The following is a 27,323-nucleotide window of genomic DNA, read 5'->3' as shown; positions in this document are numbered from 1 at the left end:
TAAGATTTAAGAGTCTTCTCCTTAGCAGGAAAATTAAGTATTTCTATAATTCTGTAAAATGAAAACCTGCAATATGTATGTTTTACTAAAAGCATATTGAGTAAATATAGATTGTGATAGAAAGAAACAGAAAGATGGTAGAAAGAACATTTAAGCCACAGTGTCCTGATGTTAATGACATACCTTTGGAATTAGCTGCTTAGCTGAGTGTATAAGCCAACTCCGATTAATCTATACATCTATATTTCTTTTTTCTTTATAGAAAGCAGAGATTGCTGTTGCGCCTCTGACCATCACTTTGGTACGAGAAGAGGTCATTGATTTTTCTAAGCCTTTTATGAGTTTGGGGATATCCATTATGATCAAAAAGCCCCAGAAATCTAAACCAGGAGTGTTTTCCTTCTTGGACCCTTTGGCGTATGAGATCTGGATGTGCATAGTCTTTGCCTACATTGGCGTCAGTGTGGTCCTGTTCCTAGTTAGCAGGTTTAGCCCATATGAGTGGCACACAGAAGAACCAGAGGATGGGAAAGAAGGACCCAGTGACCAGCCTCCCAATGAGTTTGGCATATTCAACAGCCTCTGGTTTTCCCTGGGTGCCTTTATGCAACAAGGATGTGACATTTCCCCAAGGTTTGTGTCGAATTTTTTTACATTTGCATTTTATCTCCAACACTGAAGCATAAAATCTTCCTTTGTTTATTTTCCTGGCAGTATTTTGAAGTTCATTCTTTAGGAAGCCTTTTCATTTTTTTCTTTTTTAATAGGTATGATAAGGGCAACAGAGAATCTGCTTTGAATTTCAGTCATTACTATTATTTTACGTATGTCAATGTGCATAAACCACAAACAGCTCTCAGAAACAGCAGGTGCACCCAGGGGCAATTCCACTGAGTTGACTTCACAGGAACTGTGTTGTTGCTAAATTAGTTCCATTGTATTACAATTATGAAATGCACGCTATTGTGCTGAATATTTGCCTTGCATGAATGAATGTCCCATTTCTGTTCCCTATCAAGTTCTACAGCACTGCTTCCAGAACGTCGCCGTCTATGAGAGAGAGAATATTTGACCATCTGTTTCTGAGAAGCCACGCTGCATGGCTGAGCTGTGCCTTACAGAGTGGGTGCCTCAGATGTAATATATGATCCCAGACCTGAATTTCTCAGCCTCTTAAGATGTTCTGGAACTTTAGTGTGCAGTAACTACAACTTCTTAGTTAAACATTATGACCCAGTCTTTCAAACTTGAGTGCTTCATTTTAGCCATTAACAGTGAGATTTTGAGTGTGTTCAGCATTGGCCTAACTCTGCTATTACTGAAGTTAGCAATAAAATTGCTACTGATTAAGACTGGATGTACATTACTCCTCAACAGCCTTCTCATCAAATTACAGGTATTAAAATGGAAGATATTATTTTTCACTTAACATCACTATCTCTGTTACCAAAAAATGCTTGCTTGTTAAATAAGAAAAATGTGAAAGTTCAAATGATTGCAGTAGCTTGTAGAATGTTTAATAAGTTTGGGTGACAGAAACATTTTAATCCTAGAGCCAACATAATCCATATGCAAAAGCCTTTTGTGTCTTTTTTTTTAAGAGGAAACAGAGAAAGCTACTGATTTGCAGCTACCATGCTTTACTTTTGTCTTCAAAAAGAGATTACCTATCCAGTATTTTTGACAAAATTTTTGCTATGTTAGGCATTTCCTGAAATAATAACACTGGGATTACTGTTCAAGAGAATTCAAACTTCTGTATGTGCATGATACGTATTAATACAGTGGAGTCTGTACTGTAGGCATTAAGGTTCAAGAGAAAAGACGTTTATTAGTATTTAAAATGCAAATGATCTCCCTGCCATTGACTGTTACTTAATGATACATGTTCAGCAATAGTGGTGCCTTCTCTCTTTCTCTCTTTCTTCGTGGCTTGAGAGACAGGAAAATATGCATTATCTTATCCATGTTTAGATCCCTCTCAGGTCGCATTGTTGGAGGTGTCTGGTGGTTCTTCACGCTCATCATTATTTCATCCTACACTGCTAACCTCGCTGCTTTCTTGACTGTTGAGCGAATGGTCTCGCCCATAGAAAGTGCAGAAGACCTTGCCAAACAAACCGAAATTGCTTATGGGACACTGGACTCAGGGTCAACCAAAGAGTTCTTCAGAGTAAGTTGGCATGTCCATTGGAGCAGCTCTCCCTACCGACTGCTCTTATAAGATGCTTGGAAGGGTGAAATAATGTTACTTTGCAATTATATGTAATATAGTTTGTAACTCCTGCAATACTTTAGCTACATTTTTACTCCCACAACACCATTTGTTGGAGTTTTCAGTTGTTTTAATTTGTGGAAAATTTATTTATCCTGTCACATTGGGCAAAAGAGGTTCCCCGAGGGATGCTGAAGCCAGTGATAATTAAAGCAGCATTGCACTATTGATTCATCTGAAGCTACAGTACTGAAATGATATGCAGCATTGAAAGCCTATGATGATAACATGGAGTCTTGCAGGTTTTGTTTCTACTTATGGATTTGGCTGTGTGCATTTTGCTTTAGGGTCTTAGGTGGTGGGCAGGAAATGCATTTTTTAATTTGCTGGCTTTCAGATGAATAATAAAGAGAAAATATATCTCAGGGGGATGTGGTCGGAGCATTAGGAAACAGCCTACATAGGCATTCATACGTCTGTGCTGTCTGTATTGATTACTACATTTTCATTTGCTTTCCTGTGTTAGTGTGGTTGGTATGTAATCTTCATCGTTTGCCAGCTGGAAAACAGGGAGCCTGGACATCACAAGGAATGCATAATAAACAGTCCCTCCTGCTTTATTTCATGTCTTTAGCAGATGAAAGTTAAGCCTAGCTGACTGAACGTGTGTGAGTTTAGTGTTTGAACATGGCTCTGAATAAATGCTGTGAGCCAGTAATCCTTCCTTGGAAAATACATGGTATTATTTATCTGAAAGGTGCTGCGTAAAGGCATTTTTAGAAGAAAGGAAGATGTGGAGTGATAATTTTTTCTTATTATCCGATTGAAAGGGGACTGTTCTGTGGTATGTACTCCCATGCACCTTGACTGTTTTCAGTTTGGCCAAACTGAACTGAGTGTATCATTAACAAAACTATGGATGGGATTTGTGAACTATAGACAGTATCAATTCAAGGGCAGATGCTGAGTGTCCCCCAAAAGGTCTGTAGTGAAATAACCTTTTATTGCAAGAGATATCCCCAAAGAAGAACTTGCAAATATTTTCTATTAGCTGTAAAAAGATGATGGTTATAATATATAAATGGCACTTAACCAACACACAGTGGTTGAGCCTTCACATAATGAAGCTGTCCAAATCTACAGATTTCTTCTGTAGACACTGGAGAAAGAAAAGCACCCCTGTGCATCCTGTACGGGACAAGTGTGTTATGTTGAAATAAATCACCCTTTAAAGTATCTTCCTCTTTGCATCAACTCTAGAGGGATCTCACTGAAATGGCTAGGGTGCTTGGTACCTCATTTTTTAATGGATACAGTTCGGTGACAGGTTTCTAACTACACCTGCCTTCTTGTATAGCCAGGGTGTTGGTATACACCTAAATCTGACACTACAGATGCTCTCTGGGAGCCTTATGTTTTACCCCAAGTGGTAGAAACTCAGCTTGTGGTCCCTAGAAGCCCTGATTTCACATCAGATGTCTAAAAGAATGGTGGCATTCAGATGTAGGAGGCTTGTCTGAGAATTGAAATATTTTGATCCTGAGATGGCCAAATTTCCTATTTTCCTGAAAAGAGTACTCATTATTTATATTCATCTATGCTTAACCCATAGATTCTTCTTTAGCTCAATTTGTGGAAAGTTAGGTATTTAATTCTGGGAATTCCAGTTTCAGTCCATCACACGCTGAGGTGGTAATGACAATATATGCATGCAAATAGTTTTTTCAACTAGAATGAAGCTGTGATGATAGTTATTTAACTTTGGATTTATTAACTTGTTGCATTTTCAAGAGTATCCAGTGCTTGAAATTTTTTTAGGTGATGATGCAAAAATTAATTCCCAAGGAGACAGTAAAGAATGAAGGAATGGTGTTGTTTTCTTAAGACTTTCAAAACACTATTACAAGCTATTGTTTTGAAGTAAGGAGTTCAGGTACTTTGACATAAAAACAGTCTTGGTCACAAAAATGTCATGATTCTTTTAAATCATCCTGTAAACAAAGATACTTTTTTGTTTGAATCAATATTTCATGCAAGATTTCTCCTTAAAGAAGATTCTTTCTCCATCTATAATGACAGCCATTCTTTCACTTTAACCTTAAAGGGTAAAGAGAAAAAAGAAGGAAAATCAATGTTCTCTTTATATTTTTTTTCCTTTATTTCAAAATACAAAGGGAAACATTAAAAGTAACTACAAATACTAAATATAGTTGCATATGCAAAATTTGAAGCTTTATCAAGATTTAGACTGTGTTGATCACTTTTTTAAAAATGGTATAATTGAGGCCCTGTTATCAAATTATTTCTAATCTCTGCAACAGTATAGTGATTGTTAATGATACTGTATGCGCTACTTCTAAAAATATTTTTCACAAAACAGGGACAAAGATAAAATATCATTGACAGACAATATTTGCACAAACACTATTTGCATAATCATAAATTAAGGCCTAGCCTGAAACAATAGTAGGAGAAGACTTGTTTCCCAAGTCTAATGTTTTCTGTGGTTGGAAGCAAACATCATCAGTTTTGGGATTAAAGTCATGTGTAACTTTTCTGTCAGTGATTACTCTCTGGCTGAAGATGAGCCTTCACGACATTTTCTCATCATTTGATCATTTCTGATCGAAATGTGGGAAACTCTGAAGATCCATTCAGTCTGCTTTGGGTCCAGATTGAAAACAGAAAAGGGAAAAATCATTTTAAAGCCAACGTAAAGAAAAAGAAGACTTTGATACTATTAGCTATTTACTTATTTCCTGTTTTGGACACAGTGAGAGTTGCATTTTCCGAGCAGCTTGCTCAAGAGGAAAAGAACTTAGTTTTAGCAGTCCTACTCAGAAGAGCCCTAAATGAAAATTATCCTAGCTTGGCTGACTGCAGGGGAAAGCTGCAATGTTTCCTCATATGATAACAAGGAATATCTGTTGGTTCACTCTTCAATTTTCACTCTGGGTTGACATGTAGAAGTTGAATGTTAACAAATAAAAGCTTGGGAGAAGAATGCCTTGTTAGACTTGCCGTATTTTTTGTCTCTTGATGGGCAAAGAAACCTAGGTCCTAAAAAACAGATTTAAATGCAACCTTGTTCAATCGATACAGGGCATTGTTTCCTCTTACTAATAGAGCTATTTTATCTGTTGCGTGTTTTTAGTTTTGACGGAAAGTGACCTATTAGGTGTTTACTTTATAAGGAATCTGATGATATGGATGTTAAGATGTAAAAAATGATTGGAAGTGAAGGCAGACAAAGGCAAGTAATTATTCTTGAAATGATGCCTGATTCATTACTGCTCTCCTCCATTTTTTTTCTTTCTGTAAATTTAAGTCCCTGAAATTACATCAGCGTAAAGCAAAAAGAATACATGGGTGGCTTAGCGTACGCTCTGCTCTCAGCCACTATTATGTAAATGAAAAGTAGCTGTGACTACAGTGGAAAGAGAGGGTGGCAAGGCAGGATGTGATTATGGACATGCACAACTGTTGTTAATTTAAATTTTATTATATTTGACAGAAAGATAAAATTATGCATACAGACAAGCTAGAAAAGCAAGGATAATTTATCATGTTATGTTATATGGTATTTTTATTGAATATTCTGGTTAAATGCCACTTTCAAGTTAGACCAATCATGCAGTAATTGGTAAAAAGAAGTGCTTCAGGGAAGTTACTCTTACTTATACAAAGGCTCAGTTGCAAGCTTTTTAAAGCCATTGTCAATTTAAATAATACCTAGATTATAGGATTTGATATTTGTTTAAATATTCTAAGGCCCTTTGTTTGGGGGCTTTATAATAATGAATATTTTCCTGGAGCGCTCAGCACAGTGTAGGAATGGACTTGTAGACCAAATCTTGCTTAGCTGGAAATTCCTGTTGACTCAAATAAAAGCTGACTTGAGCATCGGATTAAAAAGTCCTTTTTGCAGCATGCGTAAGAGAAGACAAGTGCCATCTGTTATTAAATAAAAACACTGTATAGTGTTCAGCTGACGCACTGCTTGTTTTCATGTATGTATCCCTGTTGCTAGAGGAAGCAAGGGAGTTGTTGAATGAATCTAATGACTACAGGAAGCTTCTCAGCCTAATAGCATTTCCTTCCTTCCTTCCTTCCTTCCTTCCTTTTTTCCAATGAAAATTCTTATTTGTTTTTATTTTTATTAAGTTTTATTTTTGCTTAAGTCTTTACTTGTGGTTACACCATGCATTCCCAGGCAGGAAAATTTCCAACTAATGCACTCTAAGCCACAAATTCTTGCACATTCTTTGAGCAAGTACCTTTCTTACTCAATTACTTGCAGGATCACAGTCTTTAAAATAAATCCACTGATACTGCAGTTCTAAAAATATACCTAATACTTCTTTGAGACAAATGCTTAGGGCGTTTTGTTTCCTTTAATAGCATATTTGGTCCAATTTGCTGTTTCCATCTTTTATTGTGAACCATGCCTTGAAATGTTGTGCAGCCTTTCTGAATGTAAATGGAATGAATTCTGGACTCTGTTGAAAGCAGAAATCTTACTTAAGCTATTGTGGTTTTGATGGTGTAAGAAGTGGATGTTAGAGCTGAAATGCTTCAAGACTCAGCTCAGTATTTATGGGGAGTTTATTTTATTGTTTCTCTTTCCCATACAGGTTTATTGTGGATATCTATTTCATACATAATTTCCTAATTACTTTACAACACTTTGACTGTGTGAACTGCCTTTATCTAACGGTAAATTCAGGTCTTAGCTTTGCAGTTATTTTATTGTGACTGCTAGAGGCTAACTGGACCTAAAAATAATATTTGATTTTATAGTATAGATATTGTTATTTCTTGTTTCTTTTAAAATTATCATGGAATTCAAAGAAAATCCTTATCCAAGTGTGATTTTCCCAACCCCAGTTGTTTGAAATATTAAGTATGATTGATTTTATTTTGAACAGTTCCATTCTGAAATGTTGCAACATTCTTTTGTTCTCACTTCTTTTTAATTTTCTCCAGAGATCAAAAATAGCAGTGTATGAAAAGATGTGGACCTACATGAAATCAGCAGAGCCATCAGTGTTCACTAGGACTACTGCAGAGGGAGTAGCTCGTGTCCGCAAATCCAAGGGCAAGTTTGCCTTCCTGCTGGAGTCCACCATGAATGAATACATTGAGCAACGAAAGCCATGTGACACCATGAAAGTGGGAGGAAATCTGGATTCAAAAGGCTATGGCGTAGCCACACCGAAGGGTTCTCCATTAAGGTGGGTGGAATAGTATAACAATATAAAATGTGTTGTTATAGTATTCCACCTTCCCTGATGTCCCTGATATAGCTCTTTTTGTTTTGTGTGTGAACATGGTATGTTATTTTTCTTTTTTTCCATTTCATATTTTTTTGATCAACAAAGGTAACCATTTCTAATTGCAATATGGATTTCACAGCTATAGTTGGCATATCTTTCAAGGCCATATAAAAACCAAACTGGTTGAACACTAGCTACTTGAAGTCAGCCTCAATAGAATTAACATCAGCTATTCTATTTCATCAGCTTTTTTCACCTAATTCAACCCTTTATAGCAGTATTATGCCTACATTATCTGCATCAGTATCTGCATCAATACTATGCCTACATTTTATGTTTTGTTTATTGATCTTGGCTGCTAATTTCTGAATAAGAAGCTGCTTGTAACATCTTTTTTCAAATGTCATCATTTAGAGGCAATTAGTCCTTCATTAAAGCAACTTCATTAAAGTACTTAAAGCACCTTCTTATTTAGAAAAAGAAGTTTGTGTTTCTAGCATTACGCATTTCAGTACTGCCTTCAAACTCACCAGTATTTTCTTTATGGAGGTATCAGACACATTCAGTCAAGTAGGAGAATTTTTGATTCATGGGCAGAACATCATTTGCTTTTCATTCAAATTGTCAGGGCAACAGAAGTGAAGGTACTAGTTCTGTGTTAAAATTGGCAGTATTTACCGTTGTGTTGTATTTAATGTTTAAGGCAAACAAAACTCGCCTTTTTCCTGTGGTAGACTTGCCAATTTTCTTCAAAGCAAAAGAGCAACTAGCAGATTGAGGGAGTCTTACAGTGATAGGGTGCATGTGAGTCGGGGAGAGGGAATGGCCCGCGGAGCAACCAGCACCCCACTTCTCAAATTTCACCCATGTGCTCATGATAAGGGGTTACAACAGGCTCTGATGAAATAGATTCTCCAAGGAGACGAAGCGGGTTGAAGGGAGGAGTTGTAAGTGCAGATGGAGCCATAGTTCTGTGCAGGAAATAGCTAAGGAGGTACCTGTCTACGTCCGAGACCACAGAGGAGACATCATTACCACTATGCACCACTATAACTAGACTCACTCTTAACTCACCAATTTAATCTGCACATAATACCACAAACCTCAATAGCCTTAACTGTATTACACGGATGGGAATGGGAGTATCATCAGAATCATTTCCATCTGCAGCAAAAGAAGATTTGTATGTGCAGGAGAAAATCAGGCCAGTTATTTCAGTGGTTGAATATGAATTTTTGGTCCTCTCAGTACCTCTCACATTTGAAAACTATCACCTTCACCACTGAATAAAGTGGTAAGAGAACATAAGGAGGTGAGAGAGGGAAAATTATGACAATAAAAATATTAATTGTAAAGAAAACCATGTCCAGAGCCCATTGGGTTGTTAAAGGTAGAAGGCGGCAGATAATAGGAGAGGCTGATCTATTATTTGGGCATATTTTCAAAGCACTTACTTTTTATTTTGTATTTCTAATAGATTGCTATCTCCTTCTCAGTGTTTCAGACAACCTAGAAGGGTAGGCAGCACTGCAGTTTAGCGCAGCTGCTTTCCCGTAGTAAGGAAATGCCCGTTGCTGACAGTCATGCTTTGCTGTGCCAAACTTAGGGCAAACTTTTTAGGAATCACTTTAACTGCTGTCATATATATATCCTAACAGTGGGCTGTTTGCTCTAAGCATGCTTTATGGTGCTCTTTAGTCCCCCTCACTCTTTTCTGCAGAGTATCTAACACCACCAAGAGAAAGCCTGTTATAATGAGCACTAGTAGCCAGTGGAAGTTGGTTTGTGTCAAATTTGGGCTTATTTCAGGTTTGTTCAATTGGCTAGATAAAAATATCTAGGAGTAATGGGGCCGAGACATAAAGCAGTTAGACTTAGAAGGAAGAGGGCCTAGTAAGACAGTTTAATAAGAACAGAGAGGAAGAGCACAACCTTGATGGTAAGGATCAAGTGTGAAATCCTGGTTCCATCACAGCTAAAGACCAAGCTCCCATACGTTTCAGTGAGGCCAGTTTGATCTAACTGGGGTCAGCAACTATCAGTAGGGTGATTTGATCAGCATTTAGTTTTTCACATCCTACCTTCAACTGTTTTTCAAAAAGGGGAATACAGGGAATCCTATCCAACGGGAAAATCGGACCAAATCTTCTTTCAAGCTGTCTCGACTGGCTGTCAATGTCCATGCCTTTCCTGAGCCTTTCTTTCACATGTGCTAAGCTGCTTGTTCTCCTGCTGCACCCCATTCCCTCTCCAGCCCCAGTGACAAACCTCAGGCGACACATCAGTGCTGCTTACCTGTTAAAAACATTAAGCAACACACTATGTTCTGGACAAAAATAAAGACCAAGCAACACCTCACATTCATACCACCTCTTCCATGTATGTCTGTAGACAGTAGTGCTTACTGAAGAGGGGGAAAGCTTCCTACCCCTGGGCTTTTGAACAGAAAAGACTCAGCTGTAAATTTTAACTGCATGCTTCAGTATTTTCTGAATTGTTTGAAACTGTAAAATATGCTGGTTTTGCTATTTTGACTGCATCCCACATGGTAGTGTTTCTGTTACTGATCAGATGACTTATGTAACTGCTGCCTGCACAGATAATTGCAAATATTGAACATGCAGTTTGAAATCCATGAAGGGCAGACTAGCTAAGCTCATTACATAAATTAATCAAAAGACATAATTTGCTATGGGAGTTGTAAATTCTGTATTTTATTTAATGATCATAATTTCCTAGTTAAGTTATGTGTAGACCACAAATTACTTGATGTAGTTCACAAATAATTGCAAGTAGCATATAAATGTTAAACATTTACACTCTATTCTTGGTCTGCTCAGGACTAGGGAAAAATACCAATTTTTTCAAATGAATTATTCATAGCAAATTATTCAGTAAACTCTTTGAACACCTATTTCACTAGAAATATTTTAGTCTTAATCCTCCTCCTTCTTACGATGATTATAAATCAGGAGTTTTTTCACTGAAAATGTCGTAACAGTTGCATAAAATTGATGTGAGTGTATGGAGAAGCAGACCATATATTTTCACACATCTAACACTGACAGGAGGTGGGGTAATCTAAATCAGACTTCTTCCTGTAGCGTAGGACTAGCGATGGTTCCCTGCCATCACATCACCGGGCTCATGTCCATTACAGAGCGCATACCCATCACTTCACTCATGCGGATGAAATCCACCTGTCAGAGCGATCCAGGGACTGGTCTCTCTGTTGCTCATGACCCTACGCATGAGCAGGGTAGTGGATTTTAATTTGAAACTCTTCCTTATTGGGTTCCATGCTACACTCCTGCAGTGTTCAACCAGTACCTATTGGCTAATTGGAATGATTTGTTCTCAGTGCTGGTGCAGTATTAGGATTCATGCATATCACTGGATGGAAGAGAATGGGAAATGCCTGATGTGTGTTTCTTTTATGCCTACCGGGCAGTACCACGCTACACATCATGTGTGTCTCCTTCCTTCCTTCCTTTTCAGTGATATTCATTTCTATATAATGTTCTAAAAGACTGACATATTTGAGAAGGAACGTGGTATTGAGGGCAAAGGCTCTCATCGCAAAAAAGATTGAGTTTCTATCATGGCACTATTCAGCTGTCCTTACTGTTTCCTCCTCCTACCACGGTAGGTATCCTTCCAAAACTACTGTGTAGTAATCAGTGTGAATTGATGAGCTTTTTTCTTCAACGGTGGCATTTTCAAAGGTGGTTAAGAGAGTGCTGCTTGTCTGCTTAGCAAGACCTGCCTTTGTAAATGTGTTGTCGTCAGAAGACATTCTTGTGGCCAGACTTCTGCCTATTGTGGATCACCCCTGGCTCGTCTGCCTTGCAGTAATCTGTGTGTCTAGAGGGCAGCACCTGGAGATCTTGTACTATGCAAATCCTGTGCCTTGCATGCCTCTGCTTTTCTGTTTTAGATATGTAGGCATCATAAACAAGTTTGAATAGTGATGAACATGAAAGAGTTCTCCACTCTAAGAGGTAATGAAAAGGGAAGTAGGGGCAATATTGTCTTAAAGGTACACGAAAAGCTTTTTCTACTTTTTGTACCTCGAAGCTGTTTGATGCAAAGGTGAATGACAGGTTGAGCTAAAAAATGAGGAGTTGTCGTTATTGTTTCTGTGACTGCTTTAACTAAGGACATTTGGCTGTCCTGTCCTGCAGCTGACAGTATGCAGTGTGGATGAGTGAAACCTGCTGAGATCATGAGTGTCTGGTGAGACACTTTGAGTCCAGCCGGATGCGAGTGGCAGGATTAGATCTAGCCAAATAATAAAAAACTGTTGTGAATAGATGTGTTGATGTATTTTAGAGACTGGTGATGGCTGTTCACCAACCTGTATTAAGAGCTATATTAAGTTCCCACTATTGCAATTATGGCTAATGTTTATAGATACAAATCTGGGATTCTATATTTCATTATTCAAGTCTCTATTCTTTTTATCTAGTAAAGAAGTAACTCCTGTTTGACTTCAGGAGGAATTGTTTATGGTCTGGGGAGGAAGGAGAAAAGGCCCACATGGTGATACCTGCTGGTTCTTTGCAGTGTAACAGCTGGTGACGTGAACTGACTCTTTACACCGGCTAAGGGCCAGTCCTTTACCTATTCTTTACTGTGTTTGTATTAACATGAGGTGGGAAATGTGGGAAGTGCATCAGTGAAGCAGGTGATGCAGATGTAATGTTCTGATCATTCTAGCAACTTGTATGAAGTGCAAAGTACAACATGAGTGAAGCTATGGATTTTAGTTTCCATCCCTTGCAAGGGAGGAGTGCCCTGGAGAGTGCTTGAAGTGCAAAAGGCATCCGAACAGTGCCCTGTCAACATCTTACGGATTCTCCTGTTTTATATAATTGTGCAATACCTGAAAGAGATTTACCCAAGGAGTGAGGGATCTGTGGTGGAGGGAACTTTTTCTTGACGAAACCTGTGAGTTTATGTGAATAAGATAAAGATCTGTTGTGAAGGGAGTTTTTCTGTGCATGGGCTTTATAAACTACCATCTTGATCTCAGTGACTTCAGCTAGTCCTTTTTTTCCCAAAGTAAATCTCTAAAATTGCCATTCTTTCATTGCTTCATTTCAATGTGGTACTACAGCTGACAATATTACCTTTGCTTTTCAAGGATATATCCAGTATGGTCCTTTAGTCAAAAATGTAGTGGTGAAGGAAAACTTATTTTGGTAATGCATGCACTTTAATACAAAATATTGGCAGACCTTACATAGGATGGGATATTCCCTATTCTTTTTTTTTTTTTGATGTGTTTTTCATTGACCTGAAACAAGCTTGGGAAAATAAGGGTAAATCTGATGGTATAATTTCTTCTGATGAGACCATTAAACTTTTTATCAAGTACTGTCCTTGATGTTTTTAGAGACCAGAGTATAAGGAGCTTATTGTGGAAGGAATTCCCAGATCATCATTCACTGTCAAAGCTGTTTATTGTGAACTTAATACATTATGCTGAGATATACCCCAGTTCTCTTTTTACCCTGGTTTTGTAGATCAGTGAATTGATAATTAACACCAATCTCTGTGGGAAAAGAATCATAGTCATTACACAGAGATCACCTATAAGGATAGATAAAAAATTTTCCACCAAAACTTCTTGCATTCTCTGGTTTCTTATGATTTCTATAAAATTGGATTTGTGTGGGCAAAAAAGGGCTATGATATTCACAGATTCCCTCTGAGTAAGCGGAAAACTAGGAAAGAATGTTTGAGCTGACCACCCAAATTACTTAGAGAGTCAAAATTCATTTACTATAGAGGAGTTCTTTCACTAGTGTTTTTCAAAGGTTTTGTACTGTAGAAATCCATGACTCTTCACAAAAATAGAATTTTCCCATGAGTGAAGCTTCCTTGTGCAAGTTGTGTTGTATCATAAAGTAAGCATTTCCCTGGACCGCTCTTTGGTGTACTCTGTATTGTTCAGTTTTCAAAGGACTTCATAGATTTTTTTTTTTTTTTTTAACTGATATCGTTGATGTAGCTATTCTAGCATGTGGTCTTTCAATGCATCTGGGCTGCATTGTTTACTCAATGGTGTGTTCCTGTTTCTAGAAAGGTACAGAAATAGGCAAAGGTAATGTACACTTGGGTCACCATGGTGAGATCTGTGCCCTACGTGCTTTTGAGCATTGTTCTGGCAGTTCAGAGAGAAGAATGGGTATTTCATCTGCTGGCTAGCTGTCCTCCAGCTGGCAACACTGGCATCCAAAGACCTCCCCAGATCATTCTGAAGACAAGCAATCTTCACAGTGAGGAGAGATGCAGAGGAAGCAGGTTCGATTTTTTTTCACGTTTCTCTTCTCCTACAAGGATGGCTGGTCTTGTCCATAATCAGTGTGTTATCCACAGAGGCAATCATTTCAGCAAAGCACTGAAGGAGCTAGAAGCTGGTGTATTTATGTTTGATGCAGAGAAGATAAAGAGACAACTGGTGAATAATGGAGGTTTGAGGATAAAAATGAGTGATGTGAAATTACTGAGTTTAACCTCTATTCTTCTAAAGTAAGGGGCAGTGCAGAAAACAAAAATCCCGGCATAGTTATGGGGTGGTCCGTTGATATTTACAAGGACAGGATTTTAGTCAGGAGTTTCACTTACCAAGATTTTACAATTTTACATTTTTTTCTGTGATACAAAATTATTTGAAAACTAGAATGCTATCTATAACATTTTATGCATATTGTAAACATTATCCTGTTTGACTGATGGTGTAGATCATACTGTATGACTTTGCATAATGTTCTTCTCTTCACTTTAGGCATAACAAGGCTTGAATTACCACCCCATTACCCATTCAGTGTCAGAGCTTATAGCCTGGATATTTCTCAAGCAGGTCAGATCCTTCAGAGCTCGTTGGGTTTTCTGTCAACTAAAAATAACATTTACTAGGTAAAAAGGCAGAGAGCGGGCCACCGCTTAGCAAGGAATGTAAAAGTCAGAGGTCAAAAGAAGATCAGTGAAGAGAGAGCTTGGCAATGAATATTAGCAAGTTGTTCTTTCAGCTGAGCCTGGGAGGCATACTTAGTTTCGGTTACATGGATTATTTCTGTCTAAAAACAGAATATCTGTTTTAGTAGTAAAAATAAAGCCTTGAGAACAGAGATCAGAATTCCAGCTTTCTCTGTTCCCCGGTGATGCCTATTGAGTTAATTTTATAATTTTTAATCAAGATAAGGGTCTTCCCCATATGAAAAGACTGCAACAAGAAAAGAGGAAAAATTGATGATGGCTAATGACCTCCGTTGCAAGACGTACGAGCAAATGTATTTAAGCAAAGTCTTCTACTTGGAGGAGTTTTGCCCTTTCTTGCAGTTTTTACGTATAGAGGCAGGAAATTCCAATAATCCTGATTTAAGTCACCAAATTGCAGTGAAGAGCATTGTTATTGAGAGAGTTTCTGATATTTGTGTCTTTAGAAGAAAACAACACATTAGTATCCATTATGCTGCACTCACTGAATTTTCTCTGTCCTGGCAAAAAAAAAAAAACAACATCAGTATATCTTTCAAGTACTTCAAAGAGCCATCTCTGATCTACCTTGTTCCACAGACCCTATTTCGTCATTGCCACTTGCAGGAAGTTTTCACCCTCAGACTTCTGGGGGGCATTCATAGTTGAACAAAGCTCTCCGTAGTCTAGAAGAGAGAGCACATGTCACAGGAATTTGTTCTGTGGCCAATCCTGTTTTCCTACACTACGAATGACATTAGAAGCCACTGATGGAAGGCAAAGCTCTTCCAAGAAGCCCAGCTCCCATTTTGGTCACACAGTCACATTCTGGTACCTCTCTGCTAATATCATCCTGCTTCTTACTCCAGGGAAGGTCCCAGGATTTTAGTGAGAACAGTTGTGAAACGAGGTGCTTCTGAGCAGGAGTGAAAGGACAGAGCATGTAAACAGCAATAAAACTATTGCCTAGAAAGGTAATTTTTTATCTAAACATTGCAATGGCAATAGGTATTTTTAAATTAGCATTATAATTGGTATAAAAGATGAAACTACCATTCTGTCTCTTCAGCTTTAGCATTGGCTTAACAGCACAATGAGGCTTTTTTTTTTTTTAATTTATTTTCCTTTTTTACAAGATATTTATGCAAGAGCTTTGTCCTTCTGATATTTAGTGATTACTAAAGGTGAAATTTCTGTGCTGTTGTACAGACGCATTGTTTGGGTCAGTCCATGGTAATCAGCACCAGGACAAGTTTTATAACAGGCTCGTTTTCTACAATCAGAAAGAAATCAAGGCATCAAAAAACCCCACAGTTCTTTTTTTGTTTTTCTGCTTCAGAAATATTTGAATGCAAACAGAGTAGGAGCTTCACGATATCAAATCTGTCCAAATGAAATTTGTCAGCTGTTCACTTCTCTGCAAGGTAAAAAGGGGCATATTTTAAAATATAACCAATGAACTTCCCTAAAACTATCAGTGAAGACCAGAATCTCTCAAAAATACTGATACCATTGCTGTGCACACGTCTTACTGACTTTCTGGAAGTTTGCCAAGGTTTGATAAGCATTAATCCCCAGAGCATGCCAGAGGCATACAAAAGGGTTGTCATTGTTTCCAATCTATAGATCCTCCAAAGAACAAACTCTGCTTCTTGGCACTTCAGAAATAAATTTCTGCTGCCCTTTTCCCTGCCATTTCCCCAATCCCTCATAAAGCAGCTCAGCAGAGGGCAAGATGCAGCCCATTATATTTTAACAATGCAGCTCGTTATTATTTCTCTCTTCTCTTTTCATTACAACTGTTTAGGTGTCAGTTCCCAGGAAACTGCCAGGCTTCAGAGTATTCATTAAGGGCACAATCCAGCTACCTTTTGAAGTTGATGGTACAGTTCCCGCCAAGTAAAAGGCCTATCCCACTAAGATAATAATTGTCCACGTAAATTGTAGGCAGACTAAGGCAGGGGAACAGGCCACTGAAAGGCATCTCAGCAGCTCATAACAATACCTCTCTGTGGAACTGACATTTGCGGAACAAATAGTACCTGAAAAACATTTCGCGATTAATCTGTGTGGTAGTTGCAAAACTGCCCACTTCCAATTGACAGTAAGTACTAGATGGGCTCCAGAGAGACACAAAATGGCCATTTAGTCTTTATGCAGCCTTGGCTTTTGTGAGAAATCCCAAACCAAAAGTAGGAAAAAAAGTTTCTTTTCTTTCTCGTAGAGTTTCTTTGAGCTGAGAACAGTATCTTAGACCAGCACACTGTGCAACAGAGTAGGCATTATGGAGGGAATGAACATCCCAGAACGAAAGGTGAAAATGTTGCCAATGAAAAAAAGCACAAAACAAGATTCAGGAGGCCTGGGACTGACACCCAGCTCCAGCTCCCCGGGCAGTTTTAATATATCTTTTCAGCTACTGAGTATCTTGGCATGGCATCTCTAAAATGCGGCTATTACCCCACTCAGGAAGATGTTCCCAAGGTGCTCAGTTTCCAGATAAAAATGGCCATATATACGTCTCGCTGAACAAAAGTTTAAAAGATTGTGTGATAAAACGGTGACTTGTGATTGATCAGTAGTTATTTCTCTGAACTGGTCTACCTTGTGTTTGGTAGGAAGTAGGGTCAAAGCTACTGCTTTTTTTCTCAACTACCTCTAGATACACTTTGCTCAAGTCTTTCTGTATTTTTATAGCTAGAAGCCTTAATCCCATTTTCTGCCTTCCTTCCTCTGCTTCCCATTCCAATTAAGTCACTGAGTAAGAGCTTAAATCAAAGCTGAAGAAGGATTTAGCTCTTATTTAACCACATCTTTTAGCAAATCACATGATGCTGAACAATGCTGTGTGTTCTTTTGTTGAGTGAGATTCTCTTTTAACAGCTTTTGGCAGGATTGGCAGTTTTCTGTAGTAAAAGTTTAACTACAATTTTCCCTGCACTTTTTTAAAGCCATAAGTGAACTGGATGAAAGTGGTCCAAGCCTGACCTGATACAGAGACCTATTTTGTTGTTACACCTCAGTTATTTCTTTCTACTCTAAAAGAACACATAAAAAGAATAATCTGCCTCCAGGACCCAGAGAAGACAGAGCTTTTTTTTTTCTTCCTCCCCGCCGCCAGGTGGGGAGGAATAGCATCTGTGCACAGAAAGATCCAGGTCCCTTGCATCTTCTATTACTAGCAACAGGGACAACCGAGGCCTGCAGGTGAGAGCAAGCCCAACATCTGGCAGCCCATCTGTTACCTCCAGAAAAGGCTTTCTGTGTACACGATTACACATTAGGCTCATTCCTATCTATTGCTTATATGGTTCCATCTAGTGCAGCCAAAGTTTCAACCATGTTTGTCGTAAGAGAGGATTTTACATTTAGAGGGAGACCTTTGGCTTCCTTGGTATGGATGTAGGCATCTGATTTTGCACACAGCAGTATGGAAATTCTTTTTATAGCATTTTACGCTTTGTCATTTGTGTGGTTCAGATCTATTTTGGATCTTAAAATTCTGAGTCTACAGAAAAACTCATCGGACCTGGTTGGAGATATGCGACTTATTTCCTACAGAATATCTCGAGTTTTTCTAGATAAGTCAAATCACCCAAACTTCAGGTGCCTAAATGCAAACATTGCTAGGCAATTTTTCCGATTTTTACATTTTCAACAAAAATTTTTAATTTGAAGGTTTCCACAAAAGGTTTTTACTGGTTGCAACACAAAACAGTAAGAGCCAGGATGTAGGCTGATGCTCCTTTCTTTATCAGTTTTAATTAAAAAGATGATGTCCTTCTTTGGCAAAGCTGTAGGACCAGCCTACATTCAGATGCTCTGCGCTTTCTAAGATCCATCGCCTCAGGTTTTAATCAGTATATGTTACTATTTTAATTATATTCTCACTTTACCTGCTAATGATATTTTTTCCTTTAAATTCACATGAACACTTGACAATTAGTTCTGGTTGTGCAGAGTTTAAATAATGCAAACTCAGGCTATGAAAGTGTCATTGAAAGTGAACAGAAAGTCATCACTGTTCCTTGAGGATTTAGGAATTGTTCCTATCACAGTTAAATAAGCAGGCTGCTACTTTTGGCATCTCTTTTAGATAGTGGGCAATTATCCAAGGCAGTTCCAATTAGAGTGCTTTTAGTTCATTCAATCTGTAGGCCACAAGAGAAGATATTGTGGCATCAAATAAAATAATTGCAAACATTCAGACCACATCTAGAATATGGCATCCTTTTTTGGCCTCCTAATTCAAGAAAAACATCAATAAATCAAAGCAATTTCAGTGGAAGGTGATCAAACTGGAGCTGGGTCTGGAGCACCTGCCCTGTGAGGAGAGGCTGAGGGAGCTGGGCTTGTTCAGCCTGGAGCAGAGATGGCTTTGTGAGGGACTTAACGGCAGCCCACAGTGCCGATGGGAAGGTCTTTGAGGACATGGAGCCAGGCTGTTCACAGCAGTGCAGGACGGGAAGATAAGAGACAATGGGCATAAACAGAAACAGGAGAAGTTCAGACTGGACGTAAGGAGGAACTTTTTCCCCTGACTGCCTGAGGACAGCCTGACAGTGACACTGGTTGCCCAGAGAGGTTGTGCAGCCTCCACCCCAGGATGTTTTCAAACTGTGACTGGATGACGCCCTCAGCAGCTTGGTCTGACCTCAGAGCTGACCCTTGTGTGAGCTGCACCAGACACCTCCTGAGGTGCCTTCCAGACTGCACTATGCTATGATCCTTTTTTGACAATTATGGACGTGAAAAGGACATCTTCAGCCATCACATTCAATCTCCTGGAACTACAGGAGTATTTGGAAAGTTGTAGGAGCTTACCGAGAGGGATGTTTAAGTTTTCTGCATAGTAGAAGATCTTCTCCCCAACTTGTACAAAAGCTGCTCTTGACCACTAGGCTTTAATTATGATTTCTGTGAATCAGAAGTCAATCAGATTGTTCTCATCTAAATCTGGAAAAGCAAAAGAGAGTGAGAGTATCTCAATTCAGTGAAATAAGTAGCAGTGCTTTGTATCTCTGCTTTGCCAGGGCAAAGGGAGCCCTTAACTTCCCAAGTAGACTTATATAGCTGCTGAGTGACTGACAGCACGGACCTCTGTGGAACCCTGAAGAGTGGGGTCAAAAAGTGGAAGAGTTTTTTGTTACAGCAGTCAGACCACTCAGGTTGGCTGTCGCTCACTTTTGGCAGGGTATGCAGAAAAATTAAGAGTATCTCATGGTTAAAGACTGAGTTGAGGGAATGTGCACAGAAATTTAAGCTTAGTCTGTCTCTAGGAAGTTATTTCCATCGGGAGGCCAGAGGGATAAATTCTTTATGAACACTTGCCTGAAAAGGCCCAAAGATTTCTGAGTGGCAATGAAGTGTGGTTGACTGAGCGCGAGGCTGGAAGTCATGTCGCACTGATGAGCTTTATTATGATCCTGCTCCAATTTCCTGGGAGTCTTGGAGGACGTCAGTTCACCTTCTGGCTTCAGTTTCACCTTTGCAAATTGAGGGTAATGACAATTGCCCATCAACCTCAGAGGGATAGTGAAGATTGATAGCGTAGTATTTATTGTGCTGTGAATATTTCAAGTCCATTCCTACTTCAGATGTTTGTATGATTATTTCAAATCCATGGAGGTGTGTGCCTCAGAACAAACCCCACGGTAGATTTCTCAGTGTCTTTGATCAAAGAAACTGTTTTGGAGACAAAACAATAGGGAAAATGTAACTTCAACTAATGGTTTCTTAAACAGTCTATGGTCTATGGCCACATGTTGCTCTGTCTTCCCTTTAGAAAGCAATAGCAGAAATCTCCATCACCAGTGAACCCTACTCCTTCCAGCTTTTTTTATTAAAAATGGCATGTGGGCATGTGTTCAAGACAACAGCAATTACATTAGTTGGATCTCCATATCCACTGCCGAGATCTATCAGTAATTTCCATACCTTGTTTTCTCTATAGCCTGGCTGCTTGTGTTTGAAACATTACAAGCCTGAGTATTACTATATTGAAGTGACTGTGCTTGGTCTGACTGGTGTGAGTGCTGGTGTATTTGCATTTGCTGCTGTGTACATGGCTCTACCAATGATGGCAACATTATATAGCTGGTTGCCAGAGGGATTGGATTGCCCTTGTCTGATAATTTCACCTGATCTAGGACTGATGTTCAGCTGGCTTCAGGGCATTTTAATTATCAGCACACTGGCTATTGGACCGACCGTCTCATCTGGTTGCTGGCACCATTTATGTTTGTCTCAGCCTATCAGATCTTCCTCATTAACTTCTGTGATAATACTCAGACAGAAAGTCCTAGGAACTCTTCCAGCTAATCCCCATTTTGGCTGCTGACCAAATAAGGCTTTATATGACACAACTGTAATTGCTTCATTTGTACGGTATTGATCTGCCATTAGGCAAAACACAAGCCAGCATTTTACTAAGGCTCAAGTTATGCAGTATTATTTATTGTTTGCATTGCAGTTGCAGCTAGAATTCCCACCTGGGGAATGGACCCCCTGTTTTTTCTGTCAGTCTCTGCTTCTAATTAAAATAATGAACTTCAAAGTGCTTGCACTATAATTAGACCAAAGCTTAAGAAACCATATCTTAGTGGGGATCTTTCTATTTATTGCCTTCCTTGTAATACTTCTTTATGAAAAACAACAGTATGGAGTCACAAAGAAGCACGTATAGTTACAGAAATCTCTCATACCTCTTCTCAGTCTAAGTTTAGATCTGATAGCAGTGTATCAGCTGTGCAGATCTTAGGAGTTAGTGGTCTGTTTCTGGCAACAGTAAAAATCAAGCATCCATGCTGATTTCTCAGTGTTATCAATGGCTTTTGACATAGTGGCCACGTTACTTTAATAGCTTTGTGGACACTGATGTCAGTGAATGAATTCCCTTGGAAGCTACAGTTTTGCCCAGCTTTCCCAAGTGGAGTTGCTTTCCTCACTAGGAGCAGACTACTTGTATTACAGCACTTTCAGTACCGTACAGTATGCTGATGGTATTTGGCCTTGCAGTCATTTCATGTTTCATTCTCATTAAGGTGAGACTCGGACTTAGTGGCTGAAAAGTCCAACCAGACAGGCGAATGATTGGTGCTCCTTGGAAACAGCACCTAAAATAGTGGGTTTGGTTTCTAAAATAAAAATATAGAAACTCAATTGAATCTGGCTACTCCTCAAATTCCTGAGAACAGTAATAGCAGTAAGTTCATTTTTTTTCCCAGTTGCAGCTGCTGAGAAGATGGCAGGAGGTTTTTTTCTCTCACTGTGGCTCTTGCCACAGGTATCTATGTCTCTGTCACCTTGAGAGTGGTTAAATGCAACTCATTTTGTATGACTCTTCTCTTAGGACATCTCAGAAACATTAGCTAGGACAGAGGATTTCTATCACCTTTTATGGAGCATCTTAAGCTGATGGTGAGGTAGTTTGTGAAAAAGGCGTGCACAGATGCTCAGCTGAGCATCTTTACTTGTAGAAGTCACTCCATTGTAACTCCTGATTTTTTTTTACCATTTCTTAATCTTAAGCTGACATCTTAAACTAATTAGTTGCTGTTATGAGGTCTTGCTGCTTGCAAGGAAGAAAATGCAGCACATGTCATAAGGAGTAGAATAATGGGAGAAGACCATGTCAAATATAGTTCCTCTTATCCATCTTACCATTGTATGTTCATAAAGGGTGAGATTCAGCCTGGCATAAATGAAAAATCGGAGAATTCTGATAGTGCAATCTCTTCAAACATTGCCAAATTTGAACCAGTCTCCAAAAATGCCAGATATGTTCAATACTACATTAAGAAAGATCTTGGTTTTATTATATTAGCTGCCCTGCTACCCACTGAATAGAACATACATTTATGTAGCACATTGAGACATGGGGCTGGTTAGGAGCCAGAAAACCTAATTTTTGCAGTGAGTCCAACAGGATATTTTACTTTCCATGATTTGTCAGCGAGAGGCCTGACTGTTTTTGGAGGTCGCAGTAATATTTCTTCTGGGGATAGGTGGTTCAGCCTAGGGCTGGGTATTCCTGTGGATGAAAGCTGTGAAATGCTCAGTCCAAGGCACGATATTTCTGCCACTGCTGGGTCATGTTGAATGGAGTGAAAAATTAGAACCTGCTGAAACAGCTGCCACCTGCTTTGTGCTGGAAGATTTTGATGTAGTAAAATCTTCCTCTGTGTGGGGTGGCCAGAGTCTGCGATCTTAATAGGCTGTCTAGTAATCCATCAGTCATATCAAATGGATTGAGATGGATATAAAGAAGGAACAACTTTCTAAGTTATAAGGGACCACACCGTATTTCTATTCAATAAGCACCGAATTGCATCCAAAAGAGATATATTTTTCCTAGCCTCATTCTGGATGAAAATAGTCGCTCCATGGCATTCAGAAGCGTAAACTTAAAATGCCTTACAAATATGGCTAAGACATTATGTAAAAGAAAATTTAAATCTATTGGCCAACATCAGTAATGAAGAATAATGTTTTCAATCCTGTTAAAATCAACTCATCCATTCGAAAAACAAATAGCTCATTTGTGCAGACAGTAAACTGCAGTGTTTGGCTTTTTCTTGCGGATGGAGTGGCATAAGGCGTCTCAACAACATGTGCCTGGATAACGTAACATAAGGTCACTTAGAGAGACCTGCGCTAATGCAGTCTAGGTAGGAGAGGAGAGGGCCAGCATGAGACCTGGTAGAGCTTCACTGCTATGGCCCCCACTATAAGTCATTACTCCCTGTCTTTTAGCAGCACTAATCCAACCGATGGAACCTCTGCCTGGCACTGAACACGTCCTGTGCCCCGCCACGAAACCCCTACCTGTCCGTGCCAATACTACCATTTCCTCTCAGCTGGGGCCTCCTAAATTTAGGCGTTACAGGAGAGGCAGGTGAAACAGCATCCAAACACCCTGCTGTGACAAAACTGTGAGTCGAGATCTGCTTTGCCTAAGGCGCAAAGAGGCAAAAGGCTTTCTGCCAGCCATGCCAGAGGTGAATGTCACCCTGTCTGAAAGCATTAAGTATTTTGGGGGCATGTATTTTAAAATGCTTATTTTACACATTTCAAATTTTAAAATATTATTTGTAAGTGCTTTCAGCAATGTCAAATGTATAAAAGCCGTAAAGAGCTCAGGATTCCTAATGTTTCTGAGGTGAGAGAAGTTTTGAGGCAGTTGGCAGTGGGCTAAGCTTATCCTCAGAGCAATTCCGGCAGTGTGGAACAGTGTTACACCGGTGCTCAGATACTTTTGAAAAATTCCACTCAAGCCTTTAAAACATGTATTTTGAGTTGCAGGTGTTGGACTGCAGCAGCCTATTCGCATAATCCTGCTTATGCTGCAACCAGCAAGAAAAATTGTACTTTGAAAAGCGGTACTGCTCAATGAGAACAGGATTAGGTAGTCGTTAGTGAAAATTAAAATAGCTCAGAGCTGAAAGAAACTGATGTTTCTGCTTCTACTAAAGACTGTATACTGAACCAATGTGCACAGTTACTCTAGGGACAATTTTATGTGTTTTTTATTTACAGCAAAGCTTTGTATAAAGCAGAGAAACAAGCAGAGTTGCCTTCCTGGGTCAACTGCTGTTGTTTTTACACAAGCAAAATACATATTTAATTGCTTGTGCCAGGAAGTGTTTGCATACTGTAATTGGAATATCTTGCTGCAAAACAGCTTTAAATTTATATAAATATTTTAAACTACAGTCATCAGACCTCTGGCTGGTGTAAATTGTCAGAACTTCTTTGAATTCAAAGTAGCTATGGCAATTTTTAGCAGCAGTGGGTCTCCCATTAATTGGAACTCCTGCTGATCCTCAAGGTGTCAGTTTGGCTCATATTTGTTTACAAAGCTTAGTTCGAGTAACTAAGCTGCATACTTAGGATATACATAGAAGCTGTAAATACTCAGTGCCCCTGGAAATTAACCATCTTATTTGGATGGCTAAGTGAAGAGCATTATACTTATTTTAATTAGCCACAATTGAAAAGTATTTGAGAGCTGCTTTAAATTTCCTATCTCTAAACAAAGAATAACAATACATACACACTCTTATAAAGATACTTTATTCTTAGTGTTTGTAGAATGTTTTGAGATACTGTTCTGGAAGAGGTGTTTTAAATGCAATTGGACAGGGGATTTTTAAATAATATTTATAAATGGTATTAGCTTCTAATGTAGCACACAACATGCCCATAGCGTTTTTGAAAGACTTTTGGCTTTCTGCAGACCAGTCAGTTCCACAGGGGTACATGGGTTTTGCAAGGTGGAATTCAAGAGGCACCCACTGTCCTGGTGGATCCTCAGCTGGGCACTCAACTGAAATGGCCTGTCACGTCCTTTCTGTGATAAGCATGTATGTAGCAATGGAAGAGTTTAGCAGGAAAGCCTGAGAAAACCACTGCAGAAGAGCTAATATTGTTGTGAAGACTCTCAACTTGAATACTAGTAGTTCTTTATTTAGTACAAATGCTGGGCAAGCTATCAGAGCAAGTTCCAAGGACTTGTTTGAACTATCAGCTACATGTGAAAATGTCTTGATGTGTGCTGTGCTTCAGTATTTGAATACAATTTTTTCATACAAATAGCATTACAGCATGCAAACCTTTGTAAGTACCAGTACAAAAATTATTCTTATAAATTTTTGAATGTGTTTAAAAAACCATTCTTTCAAAGTTGGCCCTTTGTCATTAAAGTTTAGATTGTTTTTCTTGTAAAAATGCTCTTGCATTAGCTCACTTTTTTATCTTTGCATTATTGATCCTTCAAGCCTTCTGAGTACAGAATGATATAAGCTTTGGCTACATCTGCCTCATTAACGGAGTGCTTGTTTCATTCCTAATTTGTTAAACATATTCAGCCAGTGCCATGCAGCTTTACACTTAATTTATCTTGATGAATTGTCAAACACCCTTAAACGGCGCTGCATTTGTGTTGTGTTACAATCTGCCATCAGCATTTTTCAAAACATGGTTAAAATAAACAGCTCAGAAGCTGGGCAGGTTTTAATTTTTTGCTTGGTAAGGTTGCATTTTAATTTTTCCCATTTAAAATCATTTGAACGGATGATATGAACAAGCTGTAAAAATGCACCTGCTTGTGTTTCACTAAATACGTCTGAGACAGATCCTCAGCTGCATCCAGGGAGCGCTAGGTTGTGCGGCAAGGGGAAGCTCTCAGGCAGCTGTGGCCGCCTCTTCCCAAGCCACCTGGGCTGGAAACAGATTAGATCATGAGAGAAAAACTGCAATTCCCATCACTGAAATAAGGTCACTGAACTCGGCTTCACTGGACTCTCTCTCTGCGTTGTCCTGAGGGAGGATACCCTCCAGCCTGCGCCAGCAGCACCAAGGGGCTTGTCTGGGAGACGGCTGCATCAGCTGCCGGGAAAGATGTCCAAAGTGCAAGGAAGAAATGAGCTTTGAGTTGCTTTAGACGCGTCATCAATTGCCGACACATCTCTGGCTGTGACACTGTGATCTTGGGACAGCTTGTTCCTTCAGTGAACTCCTCCTCCGGGTGCACCATGGCATCTGTGGCTTCACTTCCCATTGTGCAGTAGTTTACTGATCCCCACTTTGTTCCAGGCACTACTTATACAGTAGTATGTATACAACAAACTTATATGACTAAGTAGTCATGGGTTTTACTGGAATAAAAAGCACATCCCTGTATTTTGCCAGTTGGTCCATACCTTGCGTATGGTGCTTCGATCATTTAACATTCAAGTACTCTTTGTTTGAAGTTTGCTGTATGTTCAGAGAACCTAAGGTTAAACAGAGGTGGTATCCCTCCACACGATGTGACTTCGAAGTGACTGAGCGATTTCTGAGGCTTTCAAAGCCCCGTGAGAAGGATTTGTGAAAAGCCTTTTAGGGGGTCGGGGTCTCTACTTCTGCCTCGGTAACTGCAGTGATGGCACCAGCGGTTCTCAGATGATACGCTGTGCAATATGGCTGCAGTTTAAACAAAGCTGTCTCTGTGTATGTAGAGTCTCATTAGTGAGTCATGTGATTTTTGCACATCCTGCTTGTTCATTATTTCAAGTGAACAACTTCCCCAACGCTAAGCAGTGAAACAACAGTGCCGCCATCTGTAAAGGTAAGGGCAGAATTTCACCAAGAATCTGCCCAGGATTCAGGGAAATATTTTTTCATCTAACGTGCCAGTTACACAGAATTTATGAGCCTAAGATCAGGAAAGGGATTCAGGAAAATGTCAAACTTGTTTAAATAGCTAAGACATTTAAGTTTTCCTGGCAAAACTCTACCAGTTGCCTAAAAGGTTGTTATTAAATGCTCCCAGCAGAGATCCTGCCTTTGTTGTAATGAGTACTTAGGGACCTGTCTGTGCCTTTAGGCCATTTAGTATTCAAAAACAGGTATTTTGGGACGTGACTTCATGAAGGGGGTCTCCTTTGCCACGTGTGCTCAGGCCAAGGCTGACTTCTCTGAATTGCATTCACGGACGGTGCTGAGTGGTGCTGATGGGTGGTGGTTTCCATCCATCCTGTGAACCACTGTGTATCCAGGGATTTGGGGAGCTGAAAGACTTAGACAAAAAGCAGCTGTGGCTGAGACTGTGGATACTTGTTCAAGTCTAATCAAGCTGGAGAGTGCCTTTTCTACCTACTGCGTGTATTCGTGCTTTGAGCATCAGGCTGTTGAAAACAGGCTTGATTTTACCATGCAAGATGCATTTCATGTTTCAGTTTCTGGTTTCTTAGAGATACGGCGTTGTTGTGCTGAAAAAGGTGCTTAAAGGGGTGCATTAGGCAGAATTTGGTGCCCCCTCCCCTGCTGTTCCCCTGTGGCTGTCTCAGACTTCCAGCAGTGCTTGT

At 39.4% G+C, this 27,323-nt stretch overlaps 1 protein-coding gene across 2 annotated transcripts in view; it reads left to right on the top strand.

Moving 5' to 3' along the window:
- The first annotated feature begins 252 nt into the window (after positions 1-252).
- LOC104073558 (glutamate receptor 4) overlaps positions 253-27,323 on the top strand; it is a 50,109-nt gene continuing 23,038 nt past the window's right edge. For both annotated transcript variants that reach the window (XM_009573387.1, XM_009573379.1), the window contains exons 1-3: positions 253-633; positions 1,975-2,173; positions 7,202-7,449. In XM_009573387.1, coding sequence (XP_009571682.1) covers positions 338-633; positions 1,975-2,173; positions 7,202-7,449 — 743 coding nt within the window. In that variant the 5' untranslated portion in view covers positions 253-337. The remainder of the gene's footprint in view (positions 634-1,974; positions 2,174-7,201; positions 7,450-27,323) is intronic.

Source organism: Fulmarus glacialis, unplaced genomic scaffold, assembly GCF_000690835.1.
Source record: "Fulmarus glacialis isolate BGI_N327 unplaced genomic scaffold, ASM69083v1 scaffold6290, whole genome shotgun sequence".
Taxonomy (NCBI): Eukaryota; Metazoa; Chordata; class Aves; order Procellariiformes; family Procellariidae; genus Fulmarus; species Fulmarus glacialis.
Note: the sequence above shows the minus strand (reverse complement) of the source record. Positions and strands in the feature narration are given on the sequence as shown.